At 38.1% G+C, this 18,325-nt stretch overlaps 1 protein-coding gene across 4 annotated transcripts in view; it reads left to right on the top strand.

Annotated features, from left to right (window-relative positions):
- Window positions 1-18,176, top strand: part of kcnab1a (potassium voltage-gated channel subfamily A regulatory beta subunit 1a) — a 103,009-nt gene extending 84,833 nt beyond the window's left edge. For all 4 annotated transcript variants that reach the window (XM_016662343.1, XM_016662344.1, XM_007575091.2 and 1 more), the window contains exons 4-14: window positions 632-711; window positions 1,719-1,763; window positions 3,931-3,975; window positions 5,212-5,255; window positions 5,374-5,460; window positions 8,360-8,445; window positions 11,296-11,416; window positions 12,191-12,285; window positions 12,509-12,629; window positions 12,950-13,038; window positions 14,150-18,176. In XM_016662343.1, the coding sequence (XP_016517829.1) occupies window positions 632-711; window positions 1,719-1,763; window positions 3,931-3,975; window positions 5,212-5,255; window positions 5,374-5,460; window positions 8,360-8,445; window positions 11,296-11,416; window positions 12,191-12,285; window positions 12,509-12,629; window positions 12,950-13,038; window positions 14,150-14,239 (903 nt within the window). In that variant the 3' untranslated portion in view covers window positions 14,240-18,176. The remainder of the gene's footprint in view (window positions 1-631; window positions 712-1,718; window positions 1,764-3,930; window positions 3,976-5,211; window positions 5,256-5,373; window positions 5,461-8,359; window positions 8,446-11,295; window positions 11,417-12,190; window positions 12,286-12,508; window positions 12,630-12,949; window positions 13,039-14,149) is intronic.
- Window positions 18,177-18,325: the final 149 nt, after the last annotated feature.

Raw genomic sequence — 18,325 nt, 5'->3', positions numbered from 1 at the left:
GCAAAGCTGAAAAATTCCTACAGAAAACAACTACATGAATTCATATTTTCTCAAACTTGTTAAAACAATTGGTTCTTAGTTTTCTTATATTACCCTGTTAATAGCGTTGACACCTCTTTATTTTCCATGACCGATATTTTTTTCCCCCCACTTTTGGCAACTCAATTAAATTTAAGTTGCAGCAACTTCACAAGTTGGGCAACAAGCAGCAAAACCTTATTATAAGAGCATGTTGCATTTCTGTTTGAGGAGTCATTATTTCCTGAAGTGCGTTCGTGCGTTTCCAGCTGCTGTTGGGAGGGCGAAGCTCTGTTACTAAACTCTGTATTTATGCTGAGGATCTACGTTGCATAAATTAGTTACTTTAAAGAGTATTCATGCCCTGCAGAAGCCTCCCAGCTTAAATGCACCACCAATGTTTAGATAAAATCTACTGTGCCAGGTTTTTATTAGTTGTCCTAGTTTTCAAGGTTTTATCAATGTTTAATTCTCTCTCTGGAAGAATTTTTTTTATTAAGAAACATCTAAATGATTAAACAAAAGATTAATAGGTGGAAGTATATTAAAACTGGTTCATAAACTGACTTCATATTCTCATTTCTCTCCTCTGCGCGATCTGACATCTTGGCAGGTTGCAGAGCAGCTAATGACCATCGCCTATGAGAGCGGAGTCAACTTGTTTGACACAGCCGAGGTTTACGCAGGCGGCAGGTGGGTGTTGGGTGAACCTCAGAGTTTGAATGAAGCCGAGCAAACGGCAGTTAAATATTTTACTTACTGATGTGTGACTGTGGATTGGAGGTTATCTTTTTTATTTTAATTTGAAATTGGCTGTAGGTTTTAGACGCACACATAAGAGAGTTTCTGATTTCTGGGGCGGGGGGACTCACGTGATACATAATACACTTTAGCAAGTGGCTTTCTGTTCCTTGTGAAATGTTTATTTACAGTCATTTTAACTTTGATAGCTTAAGTAAGGACACTGTTTAGCTTTGAAGCTTAAACTGATAAAATTACTTTTGGTCAAAAAATGGAAAAAGACCATAACTTGAGATAATATACTCATCCACTATGCTCACACTGCAGCGTGCACAGTTCAGGCGAGCTGGAACAAAAGTCGCACTTTGTTTCTAATAGCATGTTTTAAACATTTTTTCATGCAGTCACATTCCAGACACAAACTTTAGGACATTTAGACATGGATGGAAAAAATCATGTTAACATAAGAAGTCATGTTTTACAGTATGAAGTCCTGCAGAGGAGCCGGTAAAACACTTTGTTGGCAGCATCATGCTATTCTTTCTTCATCGGGAACAGGATGCAAAATGCCTAAAACTGGGGCAGAAGTTCACTTTCCAGGAGGGCAACGACTCTGTACACAATGCAATGACCCATTTAGAGTCCAGGACTAAATCCAATTCAGAATCTGTTAAAACATTTGAATGGAAATGTTTCACTTTACAATTATGTACTGGTCTTTCACATTCACTTCCAAATAAATACAAGTAACTGATGCGAAAATGTTAACGGGGGATGAATTATTTTGAAGCGCGTTGAACATGGAGTAACATGGGGTTTCCATAAAATCATTAACACTGTAAACGTTGTTGCCCTGTCCGCTTTAACAGCAGGAAATCGTATTGTTGATGTTGTACTAGAAAGAGTTCTGACTTTAAAATGCAGCTTAATAGCCCCGCCTCATTTGTGTTGCCTTGCAGGGCCGAAATCATTCTAGGAAACATCATCAAGAAGAAATGCTGGAGGTAATGAAGACATTAATGTATCGGATTGAGTTAATAGTTCAGTGTGTAAAGAGACACGTATGTAGAAAGACGACATGCATGAGGTTTTATGCGTTAAACATGAATGTTCAGAGTACAGCAAACGTGATCCTTGCTATGTTTTTGTGTTGTAATTTAAAGCTAGATCTTAAATCTGCCATATATTCACACGCTTATCAGAACTGCAACATAAAATATTCAATGTATGAGCTTTCGCCTGCAGGCATTTTCATTTTCTATCCATTTCAAATATTAATTTTAAGGATTTATTTAAGAATGTCTGGTTATTTTTAATATTATTGATAAACTCTGTCAGGGACTGCAAAGGGGAAGTTGTACGAGTTTATGGGATCACCTCCCAAGTTACAATAATTACATTTTTATTCAAATTATGCAAAAGCAGGTAATCATGGATGTATAAGCTGAGTCACATTTTCCACATTGTTTCAACGTTTCCATTGTTGCATTCTGAAAACAAGCGTGTTTCTGTGTGACATACACACGCTGCAGTAAACGTGGGAACATTTAGCCGCTGCCACTTTGTTCTGATTTGGCTCCGTCATTATGCCTCTCGCTGTGGTGTCATGTACTGGGCTGACTACATTACACCGGTGGGCGTTTTGATGCGGCTACAGTTAAGACTCACTGAACCTGACATTTCAGACTGAGTGTCCTCATGAATGTGCAGAAAGGAGATTTAGTGGTGCAGAAAAAAAAAATGGCAGCTGAGTAAGGCTGTTATCAGTTTGCATTATGTCTGTGTCAATAATACAACACAGAGCTATAATATGTGCAGTCATTTGTCCCGTGATACTGAAGTCTGTGTCTTTGAAAATTTTAATCAATATAAAAAAAATACATCATGATAAAAATGATTCAGCATGCATACTAAAGAGACACTTAATATAAATCTAAAGCAACCGACTGAAACTCCAACATAGTCCAAAACATCCAACAAGACATTGTTCATGAACTGGACAAACTTTCTGACCCAAAATGTTTTACAGATAGAAAATTGAAACTGGTTTTCACTGTTTTCCAACAAGGGAAGAAAAAGAAAACACTAAATATTCATTTTCTATGCTGCATGCAATTAAACTCAAGATAATGTTTATTTAAATTTATTTTTAACACCCCAATTTTTTTTTTTGTCTTTTAATGGAAAATTATACAATTTGATGTCTGATTTCACAGAAGCGTATTACAAATAATATTTTTATGGAGTTAATAAAAAAAAATCATGGAATCAATTTTTAGGCCAAAATTTACTCTAAACCTTCGACTTATCCTGGGATTCAACTCTGGCAGATACAGCAGCAAAAGCTGCTTGCATGGAGAGTAAATAGTGCCAAATTACAATGAATATAATAAATAACTTATGAAATACTCATTTAAATGTGTGATTAATTTTGAAAGCTGGAAATTAACACAGGAATAATTTAAATAGTAATGTGCCTCAACTACATTTATTGCTTTAATTTGAAAAATTATATTATTTAATCATAAAATAAAATACAGCTTTGGAAAAAAAAAAGAGACCACTTCACTGAACCCCATTGAAAACCTCATATTTTTTTCCACCAAGTATCGATTTCTGAACTCTTCCTGAGTTAAAACATCAGTATTGTTGTTTATAAATGAATATGAAATTATTTTCTTTGCATTATTTGAGGTCTGAAAGCGTTTTATGTTATTTTGACCATTTCTCATTTTCTGCAAATAAATACTAAATATTTGCTTGGAATTTCAGAGACATGCTGTCAGTAGTTCATATAATAAAAGAACAATGTTCATTTTACTCAAACCTATAAAGAGTAAATTCAGAGAAACTGATAGTTTTAAATGGTCTCTTAAGAGCAGTAGCACATCATGAATTAATTTAAACGGTCAACTTCGCCCGTCAAACAGATCAGGTCTGCTTCCATAGAGACCCTGATGTCTTGTTCTGAACAGCAAATAATCCCACGTTGATGAATGGACAGCAGGATGTGTTCACAACGTTGGACAAGGGAACCTCTCAGTCACTTAACGCAATGTGGAGAGGCTGCAGCAGAGTCCATTTTGTCTTAGTAGAGAGCACAGCGAACCACTCTGGTGTCCCCAGGTCATGTCGCTCCTGTTATCTGTTTCTTTCCCTCCATCGTTTCAGGCGGTCCAGCTTGGTGATCACAACTAAGCTTTACTGGGGAGGAAAGTAAGTAAAACAATTCACTTCTCATCAGATACATGTCTCCGATTGATTCTGATTGGAAATTATTTTAACAATAAATCATTGGTGAAATACATTTTTTTGTCATTTTTGTGATCAAGCATTTGTTACCGGAGTAAGTCGTCTTTGTCACCAAAGACGATTAAAAATAGCATAAATGCACATGATGCAAAAAAAATGAGGATGTTCTCAAAGAGCCTGTGTTTCATTTGTCTTTAGACGTCAAACTTTTAATATGTTAACGCCTTAAAATGAACCATTGAACAGAAAACCTCACAAATTACCCAGCAAGTTCCAAACTCTTTGATGTTGGTTACTTTCTACAAAGTATGATGAGTAAAGCTTATAATATTACATACTGAGAGGATAATTTTTTTTCTCATTCTGCTTTCTTGCTTATGAAAATTTATCAAAATGTAAATTTGATAAGTGATTAAATTATTATAACAGTAAAATTCAATAGAATTATATTTTTGCAGCAGCTGTGATAACTGTTCCATTAAGCTCAATGACGTGATACAGTGCAATTTTTTTTTCTATAATTAAATTTTAAATACGCTCAGACTTAAAGTCTTTGCAACCCGAGAATCTCAGCTGATTCTCGGCTGCATCATATTAAAGACTGTACTGCATTAGGCAAGCAACAGACTTAATAATTCAACTATTTCTTTTTTTGTATGTTTGAATCAGACATGGTGTATTTAAAAAGGGGATTACACCCTATTATTTTAATCAATGAGTAATGTCTGTCATTTTCTGAGACAAGTTTAGTTTTTTGTGCAATCTGTAGCTTTTCCTCTGTTAACAATTTGAAGAGAGATGAAAAAGAAACCTGTTTTCTAACACTCAGAGGATATCAGGCTGCTTGGAAGACCCTGCCGTCTGGGTCTGGCGATAAGGAGAAAACTATTCTCAGGAGGTTGAAGAACATTTTTTACATTCCTGCAGGGAAGATTCAAACCTCCGTCTACTCCTGCCGAGCTGGAAATCCCCTATGATGTTAATTCACACTTATCCTTTCACATAAAACATCCTGAAATGTTCATTTTAGTTGCTACATGTCTGAGTGACCCACATGATTGACAGATGGATTTTATTTATTTATTTACTTTTTTTGCTGTAACCCTCAGTGCACTGGAAGTTTCTTGATTTTAGTTTTTTCTTACTGTTAAATCTGACGACTGATTCAGCTTTTTGTCTTGGTTTGTTTTGTTTTATCAGAGCCGAGACAGAAAGAGGATTGTCGAGAAAACACATTATCGAAGGTGAAACTTTTATTTTTGGTTACCTTGAGTTTATTATAAGCTCAAAAACAAAAATCTCTTCTAAACATACTTTGAAACCTTCTATTTAGCTTTATTTATTTTTTTATTTGTCTCTCAGGTCTGAAAGGTTCCCTACAAAGGATGCAGATGGAGTACGTAGACGTGGTTTTTGCCAACCGCCCAGACAGCAACACTCCTATGGAGGGTGAGTCGTCTTATCCATATTCATCTGTCAGGGGAATCATAAAATGTCTGTTTCACAAAGAAACACTGTGGAACCTCAGCTGTTCTGCTGCGAACCATGATTGGCTTCTCATCCTATTAACATTTTAGCTCTTGCAAATTGCAATCTTCTTGATACAAACCGATGCGCAGCTGCAAGGAAGGAGCCGCAACATAATGACAAAGAACTGTTCTTAAGTTGTCTTTTTTCTTTACCAAAACAATTTAATAAGGTAATTAAAGTCCTGAAACTGCAGCCTGTTTCAGATTGGAGAAATTATCTGGGGAAAAATAGATTAAAGTCTTGTCTTTATGTAGAGTTGATATGTTTTTTTTAGCCCCAACCTCCAAATTAAAAGCTTAGAAGGAGTTTTTGTATTTTTGTAATTCTGTTTTTTTTTTTTTTTCTGGGAATACAAATGTGACCATTAGAGAGGAGCTTATAGAGCATACATACAGTAATGCATTTACACTTTGTTTATTGAAAATGTAAAAAGTCAGTCAGTGAGATCACAGAAAAATTCACCCTGTACATTTTAACCCTTTATCCCAAAATACATGAAATACATTCTAAGCTGCGCATATACTCCACATATGAGACACAGCTCAATGCTTCACCAAATGTGCTTATTTCTTCACAGCTAGATCCACATAAAATAGGTTTTTAGAGAAAACAACACACACTAAATAAGAACAAGAGTGACGGCAGCTTTAATGACTGGCTTTTACTGATGCTGATGAATTTAACTTAACTCCTTATTTGTTCCTCTAAAGGTCTAAAATGTAGCTGATAAAGTATATTTAGTCTTATTTGGTAGTTTAAATATAATTAATTGTTTTCAGTTTGTTTGAAAATGTGCTGGAAATTGATATGATGTTTGGATCTGAGCATCTTATTGTGGAAACCTTGTTTCCTTTTCTGGTTTGGCGGTGTGAACTGTGGTTCTGAAGAAAAAAAACAAACAATAAAGACTTCTCTCTTTTCTCATCCCAGCGGCTTCTTATTGATTGCTTTTGTCCTGCTCGTTCCCCCCCTCTACGAATCCCCGCTGGTCACTTCCTCCTTCAAGCATCAGAAATGTTGTCCTGCTTTCCGCAGACTCGCTTTGTGCTCACTCCCACTACATGGTCCGGAAACTGTGTCAGGTTGCATTTAAATGTGAACCCAGCATGGTGGGAAAACAAAGACAAAATGTCAGGAGGGCAGGATGAGGGTTGGAAACAAACAGCAGGAACAAAGAAATTGACATTTTGTTGTTTTATTGCAGCATGTTATTTCCTTTGCCAGGAGGCAGTTCAGAACGACAGGCTGTTAATTATCTCTTGCTGAATGAAAAAGGAAAAAGAAAAGCTTTTCTTTAAGTTCTGCTGGATCTGTAGGACTTTGCTTTTATGCTCCATCCACACTAGATCTCTGTTGCCACTATTTGTTTTCCCATTATTTGTTTTATTACTACACATTATCTGCTGCCTTGCCGAGAACTACTTGTGCGAAGTGGAAAACATAAGAGTCCCGCCACAGTGACGTATGGCGCTATAACTGGAGTGAGCGTATTGTGATGATGAATCACCATAATGACGGTCCTAATTTGAGTTTTTGTTGGCCCTGACTGCTCCGGGCTCGCCCGGTCAGCAGTGTTTGAGTTTTAATTGCTCCGTTAAAAATGCAGCAGATTGAACGTGGTCACAGGGGCTTTGAGTATGTGAGCTTGTTAGAAAATCCCCGAGTTTTAACAGTTTGGGACAAACCAATTTACAGGTAGCGTTTTTTCTATTTTTATGAAAATAGAACTAATTAGATGAACTCCTGTCCTCCAGGGATGGTATTTTCACACTGATTTGATCTTTTCTCAGTCATTCTATATTCAATCATTTATTCTAGACTGGAAAGTTTACACAAATAAAACATTTCTTCTTCTCTGTTTGGCTCGGTCTCACAGTATCTGACGGCTGTCGCTGATTAACCAAATGTTCGCTGAAGATATCAGGTCTGCAGCTAACCATTAATTTAGTAATCAATTATTCTGTGGATTATTCTTATGATTGAGTAATCTGATAAGACAAGTAGCGCGTTTTGCAGATTTTTCTGCTGATCTCTTAGGATTATTTTGTGCAATATTAGAAGTACAAAGGGAAATGAAAACAAGAAAATTGTTGATTTTCCTTTTTTAAATAAAAAAAATAAATATCTCATTACCAAAAATGCATTAACAAAGCATTCCTCCACTATACGCTTGATCATTTGCAGCTAAAAACTAATTCTAACAATCAACATGTGAAAAGTTCAGAACCTTTCTGCTTGACTTGGGATCAATACAGCAAAGGTTTTGACTAGTTTTTCAATCAACTAATTAATGATTACATAGCAAAGGTGCTTAAGAGATTTTTTACTTTTTTACATTTACAGAATTTTAACTTGGTAAAACTAGAGCAGTTCTGGGTAAAATATATTTACAAAAAATGTTTTTTTATCTTAATGTATACATTCTTTGTACAGTTTTGGCATAATATCTGCTCTTAGTGTTCTTTCAGCAAATGGCATGTTTCACAGCATGCATACTGAAATTACAGATTAGTTGAAATTGATCAATCATAACTCATTTGATTAATTATTTCAGCCCCAGAATATGTTCTTCTCTTTTATGTATTCTTGGGGAAGAAAAATACACAAACCAAACTTGTAGCGGTCATAGAAGTAGAAAATACTTCTTTTCCCCGAAACTAATTGGAAGCGATTATTTAATGCCTTTTTAATCCCAGAAAAGGATCGACAGTGTTTACGTATTTTTTAACATTTAGATGTTGCTCATTTAGTGAATTAAATCAACGAGTTGCTTACTGCCTGTCCAGCGGATATTATTTAAAATGTGCTTTTTCTGCAGAAATTGTTCGAGCGATGACCTATGTGATAAACCAAGGCATGGCCATGTACTGGGGGACGTCTCGGTGGACAGCCATGGAGATCATGGTGAGTTCCTCTCAGCTTTTCTTAAGTGTCTTTAGCACACTCTCTTGGAGTAACTAAAATAAAAGAGGAAAGCATGTGAAATAATTCAACGCGGTGTGGAACATTTTAGGAAAGTAAAAGCAGTACACGCCGTCCTCCTGAGTGCTAAGTCTAAATTTTCAGTCTAAACTTGTTATAAAGTCACATCCAAGTATTATTAAAATGTAACACTGCCTGTACTTTGACGCTAGAAGTATTATTTATTCCATATAAAATCAGCGTCCTTCATCAGGATTACAGTGGTTTTACACAATTTCAGCTGCAATACGAAGGATTTAAAAAACATTTTTTGGTTAACTTAAGAGCTCCAGTAGGCAAACATCAGCTGAGCATGCGCCTCTTGGACTGGCTGCTTGTGCCACATACGAAGCTCTGGATCGCTCTTCTGTTGTGTTTATTGAGCTCTGGACTCTGATTTTTTTGTTTGTTTGTTTGTTTGTTTGTTTGTTTTAAAAGACTAAAAGCCAAATTGTCGTCAGTGGTCCTAAAATTTAGAACATTTCCACGGCGACCTCGTTCTGAACGATCACGCTGCTTTCACGTCAGACCCACGATTCTGCTCAGGAAGAGTTTGACAGCAGGAAGTAAAAAATGAACAACAGACAAACTGTTCACAGCACATACATAATGTGACTGCTGCTCTGTGTGAAAACTGCATGGCTTTGTATTCATAATCTATGCTGAACAAGGCTACTTACAAGGCATTTACACCAAGATGTCACTTTCTGTTGTTTGATCCAGTCTCCTGTAAAATAAGTTTTATCATAGCATTATTGCTAGTCTGATACACACATGTAGCAACGACATGTACTTCACTAAACTACATCATGAACTGCATGTGACGTTATGCCTTATCCCACACATGCAGGTTACTTTAGAGCATTTGACTCGCATTTAAACGACCACACTAAAAAACAAAATCAAACGGACCAAAAATCTGGACCTGAACACAAAGATCTCCTGCGTGAACACATTTCTTACTTCTGAGCGAAGTGAGGAAAACAGACGAGATAATTTTCTCCAGAGGAGGAATCCTAATTCCGTCACATCAATAATTGAGGAGCCAGTTTTTCACCTGGAAAAGGTCGCCAACAGATCTTTGAGGATCAGAGCCAAATGTCAGGAAATAAAGACGTAGAGCCCTGGCACGTAGTGGTGGACAACTTAAGGTCTGAATTTATGAGAATGGCATCGTGGTGTGAATCCTCAGGCCCACTGCTCTTTTACCGTGTCCTCCTAAATATTTCAAGCTGCCCTCTTTCTGCACAGTTTGGAGGACCTTCCTCGTAGCCTAAGCACCATCACAGCTACTGGCTGTTAGAACATCTCCTTGGCTTTGGATTGTTGGAGACATTTCTGGATTCTTTGGTAATAGAAAATGTTGCACTAATGAGACTGTAGCCTTCGTAAAGACCACAGGAAGTGGAATAACAGGCCTCTCGATCAGCAAAAGTAGCTTCTATCCAAGTATTTTACAGCAGGCAGGGATGGAGAAGGGCAAGAAACCAGCAGGTTGAAGAAACAATGGAAGATTGTTTATGTGCAGCAGCACAAAAGAAACATTTGAACCTTCGGTTATTGTTGCTCACAACTGGCTGCCTAAGATCAACCTGGAGAGAAATATTCTCACATACTGCAGCAATGTTAAATCCGGGCCTGTTGTGGTTCTGGTGCCATCAAGGTTTATGGTCCAGCTGGGTCAGGAGCAGTTTTGACAGAACCGAAAGAGGAACGATCACTGATGCTGATCACTAAAATGAAGTTTTGAATCAAAACACAAAGGTGGTGAGAGACAAGTCAGAGCTTGGTCACTCTTGATTCAGACACCCGGGTAAGAGTGCTTGATGCTGAATGAAATAAAACGACCAGTGACCCCTGGTCACATAACTCATGATGCGCCTACATGGGCTTGTAATTAGGGCTAAGACAATCCTGTGCTTCCCTGAAGATCTGAGACTGGGAGCACAAACTAACAGCGGTGAACAAAACACCCATCTTAAATCCTCCTCTTCACGCCCTTTGTAGACACGCTGCAATCTGCATCCATCTTCTCTCCCTGTGATCTCGCTGAAAGGGCGTTTATATCCTTGAATAGTTCAAGCCCCAGTGACGGCTCTGTTATTTAGACAGCTTCGGTAACGAGGGGGGCTAAAAGGGGGCGTTGAAGCGTACGTGACAAGGCAGCTCTTTGCTGTATGTGCGCTCTGGCCCACACGATCAGGCCGGAGCCACATGTCACAGACTGCAGCGCATGAGGGTGGCTGGTAATTGTTGGGCTGGATGAGGGCAGGAGACAAACAAATAAACGATGGTTTAAATAATCAACCGTTTCATTGTGAGCGTTTGGGCAGAGGGAGTCGCTTGTCTAACTTTCTGATGCCTGAAGACTGGGAGTTCACTGAAACCTACACATTTTGACGTTTTTCAAGGTTTTCAGGGTTATAACTAGAATTGGGTTTATATCGGGATCAGCTGTGCTGTGTTGTGACACTTTATAGAAAAAAACAAGGAGAAAAAACATGCGTTTGTGTGCTTGCTTCGGTATTTTGCTCTTAAAATACACAGGAAAGAATAGATATGATGAAACACTTCCAGGTATATGAAAAGCTTTAAGTGTGGCGTCTCAGGGAATCAGTACAGAAGATTGATTATCTGACTCCGAGCTGTGCTTTACCAGTTTGGCCTTGCTCCTGCAGGCACATATATATCGGAACGAGAATGAGATAGTATGAAAATCACTTTATAATTAGACTACATTATTACAATAACTATTCCATTTTCCTTTTTTTCCCTATTCTCGTAAATTACCAGGAGGCGTATTCGGTGGCACGGCAGTTTAATTTGATCCCTCCGGTGTGCGAACAGGCAGAATATCACCTCTTTCAGAGAGAGAAAGTGGAGGTGCAACTCCCTGAACTTTATCACAAAATAGGCAAGTATTCTTTATGTTAATGTGCATTGTAAATGTCTTTTTGCTAGGCTGACCAGACTGCTGATTAAAAAAAAAAAAAGACACTTTTTCATTCACTGCATGTACACCAGCACCGACAAGTCATTTCCTCAACCTTAATCCAATTTGTCCAGTAGACGTTTTTGCAGGACAGGCTAAAAGTACTGATTCAACACAAACTCAACCTGGTTAGGAAATCTACTGTAATGTTCTGACATGTTGCCTAAAACATGAATATCTACATGTGTGATAAGAAGATGTTTTTTTTTTTTTCGTCCCTCTCAGATAAATTTTAATACCAGGAAAATATAATCTAGCCTAATACAAATTATGGTTTTAAAATGATGATTTCATTAAAAGGAGCATATAGTGCCATTTTCTAGCATAACAAAGTAACCGTGTTGCCTTCAGTTCTTATAAAAATGCTGCATATGGCGAAAACAACTTGAAAGAAAAACCTGACTTTGCAGTTAATATCTTGAAATTGGCCTCCGTCTCTTTAAAAAGCTCTCACTCTTTCCCCCATCAGCATGCCATCACAGCAGCGCTCCTCCATGATGCTGTTTACAACTGCAGAGCGCTGAGCTGAGCAGTAGTTTGTATAACGAGCTCAGCAGATTCCAGCAGCTGTTTGTTATGTGCTGCTGCCGCTAGTCTAGAGGACCCGAGCGGGGGAGCGGTTCCCTGCGAGGCAGAAGCTCAGCTGGAGACGCCAGCTCCATGTTTTAACTCCCGTTTTGAATTCCGTCGTCACAGGAGTCGGAGCGATGACTTGGTCACCGCTAGCGTGTGGCATCATTACGGGAAAATATGAGAACGGCATCCCGGAATCATCAAGGGCCTCAATGAAGGTCAGTACACCCAAAGGTCACCTGCACAACATTTACTAGAGCAGGTCGAAGAATTTAAATAGAGCCTTTGTTGTGTGATGCCTAAAGCTTTCAGCTCTATGACTGAAACGGCAAAATTTTCCTCCTTTTTTTTTAAGCCTTGTTTTTGTTCTCACTCTCTTCTCTTGAAATGTCTTCTTGTTCTTCTGATCGCTCATTCCGTCTGTCTCGCATCTCCTGCCAGTCGTATCAGTGGCTGAAGGAGAAAATAGTAAGCGAGGATGGAAGAAAGCAGCAAGCTAAGCTGAAGGAGCTAAACCACATTGCAGAGAAGCTGGGCTGCACGCTGCCTCAGCTGGCTGTGGGTAAGGCTGAGTGGCACATTCTGCTGAAGGAGCATCTTACTCTGCATCTTGACAGTAATGTTAACCTTCAAAAGTCATCATCAAAGTGCTTTTATTTTATTTTTTTTTCTTGACTGCCTGTTACACTAAAGTGCAGACATGTCATACTCATTCTTGTTTTGGACAGGATGATTACAGAACACTAAAGTTAAAAACAAAACTAAACTCCATTGAGAATCCTGCATGCGTTTGAAGGACAGACTGAATGTTGACCTTTCTCCTGTTAATAATATTCAGTGCTTAGTCACCGGGGAGGGGGTACTCATTGTGATTTTCTCCAGCATGGTGTTTAAGAAACGAAGGAGTGAGCTCAGTCCTTCTGGGAACATCCAACCCTGAGCAGCTTACGGAGAACCTCGGCGCCATCCAGGTACAAAACACAAACGCAAACCCACTTTTCTGTCTTCACCCGCCTCGTTTCACATGCATCTGGGTCGTTACACGTGGGGATAATGCCATGTTGTGCTCAGTTCTAATTAATTACTAATTAATTATTTTTTTGGTAATTATTTCGTTCATGCATCACTTGTGATTTTGAAAACCCTGGTTTTACTGTGGGTAGTTAGAATTAGGGATGGGAATTCGTGGCCCTTTCCAGGAAACCTTAAGGATTCGTTCACTTCAAAGAGCAGTTCAAATGATAAATGTTTTAAAAAGTTCATTTTGCTAAGAACAACCCATTTTATCCTTATCCCATGTAGCTTTTCTGCAAGTGTTGTGCGCATTAGTAACATTTTAGTGTTATTTGTAATAAAAAAGGAAAAGGTAGCAACCAGTAGAGTGTGTGGACTTGAGTTGCTTTGGCAGAAACAAAAATCTTTTTCTGAATCATTAAATGTAACAAAGCAACACACTGTCAGTGTCATGCACAGAGCTGCGTATCGCTGTACATCTGCCACCATGATGTTATATGTCCAGCCATTTGTTTTACTTTATTTATTTGTCTTTTAAATAATTATAATTTTAAATTAAAAAGAATAATAGTTACTGCATTGTGTGCAGTGCAGCAAGCAAAAGATGTAGAAATCAAAGAATGGCTCTAACTGAATCGAGTCCTATAGTTCGTGGTAAAGAGTCGTTCAAAAGAATCAGATTGTTTGTGAACGTCTCATCACTAGTTAACCATGTTCAGGATTAGTTTTAGAGGATCAGTAAAACATCAAACCAAAACGTTTCCTACAGATCTGCAATGTCAAAAGTTCATATTTTTCTCACAATTCTAGAGTTCGTCTTCCTTATTTATGTATTGATTGCCATTTTTTTAAAAGTATAAATACAAATGGTTAAGTCCTATTTATAGTGAGTATTTTGACTGTGGGCAGACTTTAAATGTGGGAACTTAAAAAAACCCAGATGGATGAAAATGGCCGTTTTTTCATCTTTACATCTTTTGCACTATACTCAAAATATAACCTTTGGTTCTGTTTGCCTCCCTTCATTTCCTGCTTTATCCTCGTGTAAAAACTCTCTGTTTTGTCCAGGTCCTCCCTAAGATGACCTCTCACATCGTGTCGGACATTGACCACATCCTTGGCAACAGACCATACAGTAAGAAGGACTACCGCTCTTAGAGACGACAAGGTGCAGGCTGATGGACCGACAAGAGGTCTACTGACGACTACCCAACTTCAGCTACACCTTGAACCCTCCTTGGTTCAGAGTTCAGATCCACAGCTCTCTCCTTGGATGTGCCTAACCAGCCACAGACCACTCTAGCCGGAAATGGCCAACCTTGCTACATCCGAGCATTGCATTCTGTAACTATCTTCAGTCGAGACTTACGGTTCGATCAGCTCTACCGCGTTCATCTCAGGTGCAGTCCAGCTCAGCCAAGAAAAGCTCAGACTTTCCATGGCCTCAACCGCAGCTTAGTCGATCAAAACTTTCCGCCACCAATCAGAGGCATTTGCTACTCGGCTAGCGTGCAAAGATACAGAAATAGAACTATGCAGAGATCAGAGTAGCTCAGATCCAACCGCATGCTTAAATTATTGAAACACTAGACCCACTGTTAGAAAAGGTTAAAGTTCTGATACACATTTATGTTGAGACTTTAACATGTTCACTGCTACATCTCATTTTTAGAGATACTAGACTTGTCATTAACTCCAGCTGTTTCATGAAGACAAAGAGGCATTGCAGAGCTATTTAAAATTAAAGTGCCTTTTTTAAGTGCACCTTGATAACTCATCAGAAAACATATGAGGCTTGTAATAACAACTCATTTAAGCACAAAATTCATATTGTTTCGCAGCAAAGTACTCCAGTAGAGGCACCTTATGTATAGAAATTAGACAAACCTCAAATGAGTAGAGACCTCAGATGCATGCTGAACAAATCCCTTATTCAGACCTTTTATTAATATGCCGAGCAGCGTAGCAAAATAAATTACCATAAGCGCTTCAAACTCTCACCTCCTTTGTCAGAGGTGCCTACTAAAGTCTGGGATGAAACATCTTCCAGTCTTTACAAACAACAAGGTGACTCCCTCACACTTCCTGCAAAAACGAGCTTTATGAATATAGATAGGACCTCGACACTCATCGGCTCGACTCGTCTTTAAAATGCCTTCTAAACGCAACCGATCCCTATATTTACAGTAGGCTAACGAGTAGATATTTCTGGCTGCAGATCCCTGAGTATAGCAACAACCAGATGCATGTTTCTCTGCTACAGTGTGCCTCCTTCTTCTTTTTGATAAGTTTTTGATCAGAAATGCTGCAAGCTTGTCTGCTGTGTGACTTTGATGAAGCAAGAGGATTGTGGTACCAGAAAGAAAACGAAAAAAAAAGAAAAAAAGAACTGGACTTGAGTAGAAAAGGGTAAACGTGAAGTATGGCGCCCTCGTGTGAAAATTTTAAGGAACTGCAGACATCTTCCACAAAACGGAGACGAGTAAAACATGCGGATTGCTCAGCTTAAAGTCACAGAAGAAGAAAAAAAGTATTTACTTGTGAACTGAAGCAGCATCACTGATTTCTTCAAAGAGCTTTGACTGTATTAATGGAAACTATTTAAGATATTTGAGGGGGAAAACACTGGTCTAAACCACAACATGATGGAATAAGTTTGTCATGTGTGGGAAATAATTGTTCTAAACTGCTCATAGAATCTAAAAATCTATTTTGACATTTGAAAAAAAGAATAGCTTGTTTGAGGATGTTACATGTATATATAGAGGTTTAAGGCTAATCTTGTTACATAGGCAAACTACAAGAAGCCTGTCTTGCATATGAGGGCTTTCCTGTACTGTATGAGAAATCTATAAATGAGATGTAAATAGAGATATTTTATTGCTCACTGCACATCACTGAGATTTCATCGTCCTCGCTCAGAGTGATTCGACAGCCGCAAAGTCTTCACTTTTCTCTCCTCAAGGAAATCCAAATGTAGTTCGGATCGTTCCCCATTTGTGAAGTAAACTATGAACTGACCTGAATCAGCTTTTACTTAGGTTTGATGATAAACACCAAACTCCTGTGGTAATCTTTTATATTCTGACTTTTCGGTAGTTTGTGGCAGTTGCCATTTTATGTACTCCCTTAGTTCTGTTTCATCTGGAAAATAAGCCATCGTTGAGATGAGCAGAGAGAGAGAGAGAGAGATGTTGGCCAGGTTTCAGCCGAATCACAGTCTTTGTCCTTGGTGTCCATGTGTTGACTTGCGGCACAGTCGGCCTCTAAATCTCAGTAGCGAACTGTTTTTGTGCTTGCCAGACGGTTCCACGCTCCGAGGAGAAATGAAGAGCAGCTTTTGTCTTACGGCTTACTTTGAGACGTCTGCCTCAGAAGGATTACGAACCCTGGACCTCGCAAACGTTTCAAAACGAAACTGTTTTAGGAAGAAAAGAACTGGGAATTTGCTGAAAATATATAGTGCATTTTTTTTGTTTTGTTTTGTAGCAGTTATCATTTTTAAACTATAGAGAGGTTTCAAAAAGGCTCAAAAATTGTAAAACCTGTAAAAAAAAAAATTGTCACATTGATCCTGTGGTTTAATGTCTTTTGGATGGGATCCCAGAGAAAATGATGGCGTGACGGGAATCAACCTGGTGCTGCCCCTCCCCAACTCGTTGGTGATCAGCTGTCTAAATAAAGGATCCTGTGCTTTTCTCTAATTTACAAGACAGACAAATGTAGCTGTTTTGAAATTTGTGAAAAGCACAAGCGGTCATCATGAAACTTAAGCTCTCCTCATACCAGGCTGGTGTTTAAATGATTGGAGGCAAACCTCTTTTCTCTACATATTAATCCAAGGATACAGACTTTCTGGTAATCTTTGCACTGGTCTTGATCAATATTTGATTCAGTTTTCCGAATGCCTTCATTTACAAAGTTTTCTTTTTTCTTTTCTTTTTACTTTAGTTGCTTTTCTACACATTGTCGGCTCAAAAACTGAAACTGAATTCTAATCCACTTTCAGGTATTGATATATTAAAAAAACAAACAAACAAAAAACTCCTAAGTTAAAGTTAAGAACTGGTTTTGTCAACACATTTGATCAAATTGGACAAACTGAATCTTTAGGTATTTTGCTGGTTTCTGTTTTTTTTTGTTGTTTTTTTTTTACAAAAATACCACTGAAAAAGTATTTGAACAAATAAAAAGTATCTCTTTCAGCTCCCAACAAGGTAACTCTTAAAAAGGCAGTAATACTTCTAAGACAGTCGACGATCAGCTAAAGGGTGACGCATTTAATCTGCTCGTAATTGTTTTTCATCTCTTACTTTTATCTCCACCTTTCCATTTCCCTTTTTTTTTTTAAATGACACAATAAGATTCATTTATTCATAGTCAGACCAAATGTGTGAAAACATCCAACAAAAAGACCTTCAGAAAGTTTCAAGATCTCTTAATCTACACTACAAAAAAAACTCTCCATCACTGGAATTAAGTGAGAAATAAATTCTGGGTGGTTTTAAGTGTCTGTGCTCACGTCGTCACTTTGCTCATCAGTCCGTTAGGCTGCGGCTGTCTGGTAGAGTGCCTTCACCCGGGTCCTAAGAAATACATTCAGGGATGTCTTTCATTATAAAGTTGGTGCGTGGTGCATTGGTGTTCATCTAAAACATGTTGGAAAATTACTTAGCATTCAGTATAATGTCTAAATACTTAAATGAGATTTATTTCAACAAAGAATACTCAGAATCAAAACTGCAGTTCTAAGGCAGAAACCCTCTGAAAGTAAAGATTAACCGCAAACCTTAGCTTGTATTTTGTCCGTTAACATAGCAGAAAATTGTAGCCTGAATTTTTATTCCAGTTTAAATAGATTTGCTTCTTGTCCCTGAGCTCCGTATTGTTGGAGGCGTATGCGTGAAGGCGAGTGCACAGTTAAATGGAATATACATGGTACAGGGGAAATACTAGAACAATAAAAAAAAGAGTAAGGTTGCATAATATGAAATGCAATGTAATTGGTGCAAATAGTTTTATGACTGGCTTAGGGGAAAATATCTTTGAATCACATATTTGAACATTTTAGTGTTTTTTTTATCCGCCAAAAAGTGAAAACCATCTAGTTTTCCAGCAGCCTGGATTTCAAAGCAGTAAAGCCATTTAAAAGAGCTGATATGGGCAATATAACAGGTAGACTCACTGGCTGCAAGAGCAAAAATATTTAATTCATTAGCAGCTATGCAACAACAAAGAACACAA

Source organism: Poecilia formosa, unplaced genomic scaffold, assembly GCF_000485575.1.
Source record: "Poecilia formosa unplaced genomic scaffold, Poecilia_formosa-5.1.2 Scaffold369, whole genome shotgun sequence".
Lineage (NCBI taxonomy): Eukaryota > Metazoa > Chordata > Actinopteri > Cyprinodontiformes > Poeciliidae > Poecilia > Poecilia formosa.
This window is presented reverse-complemented; position numbering and strand designations above follow the sequence as displayed.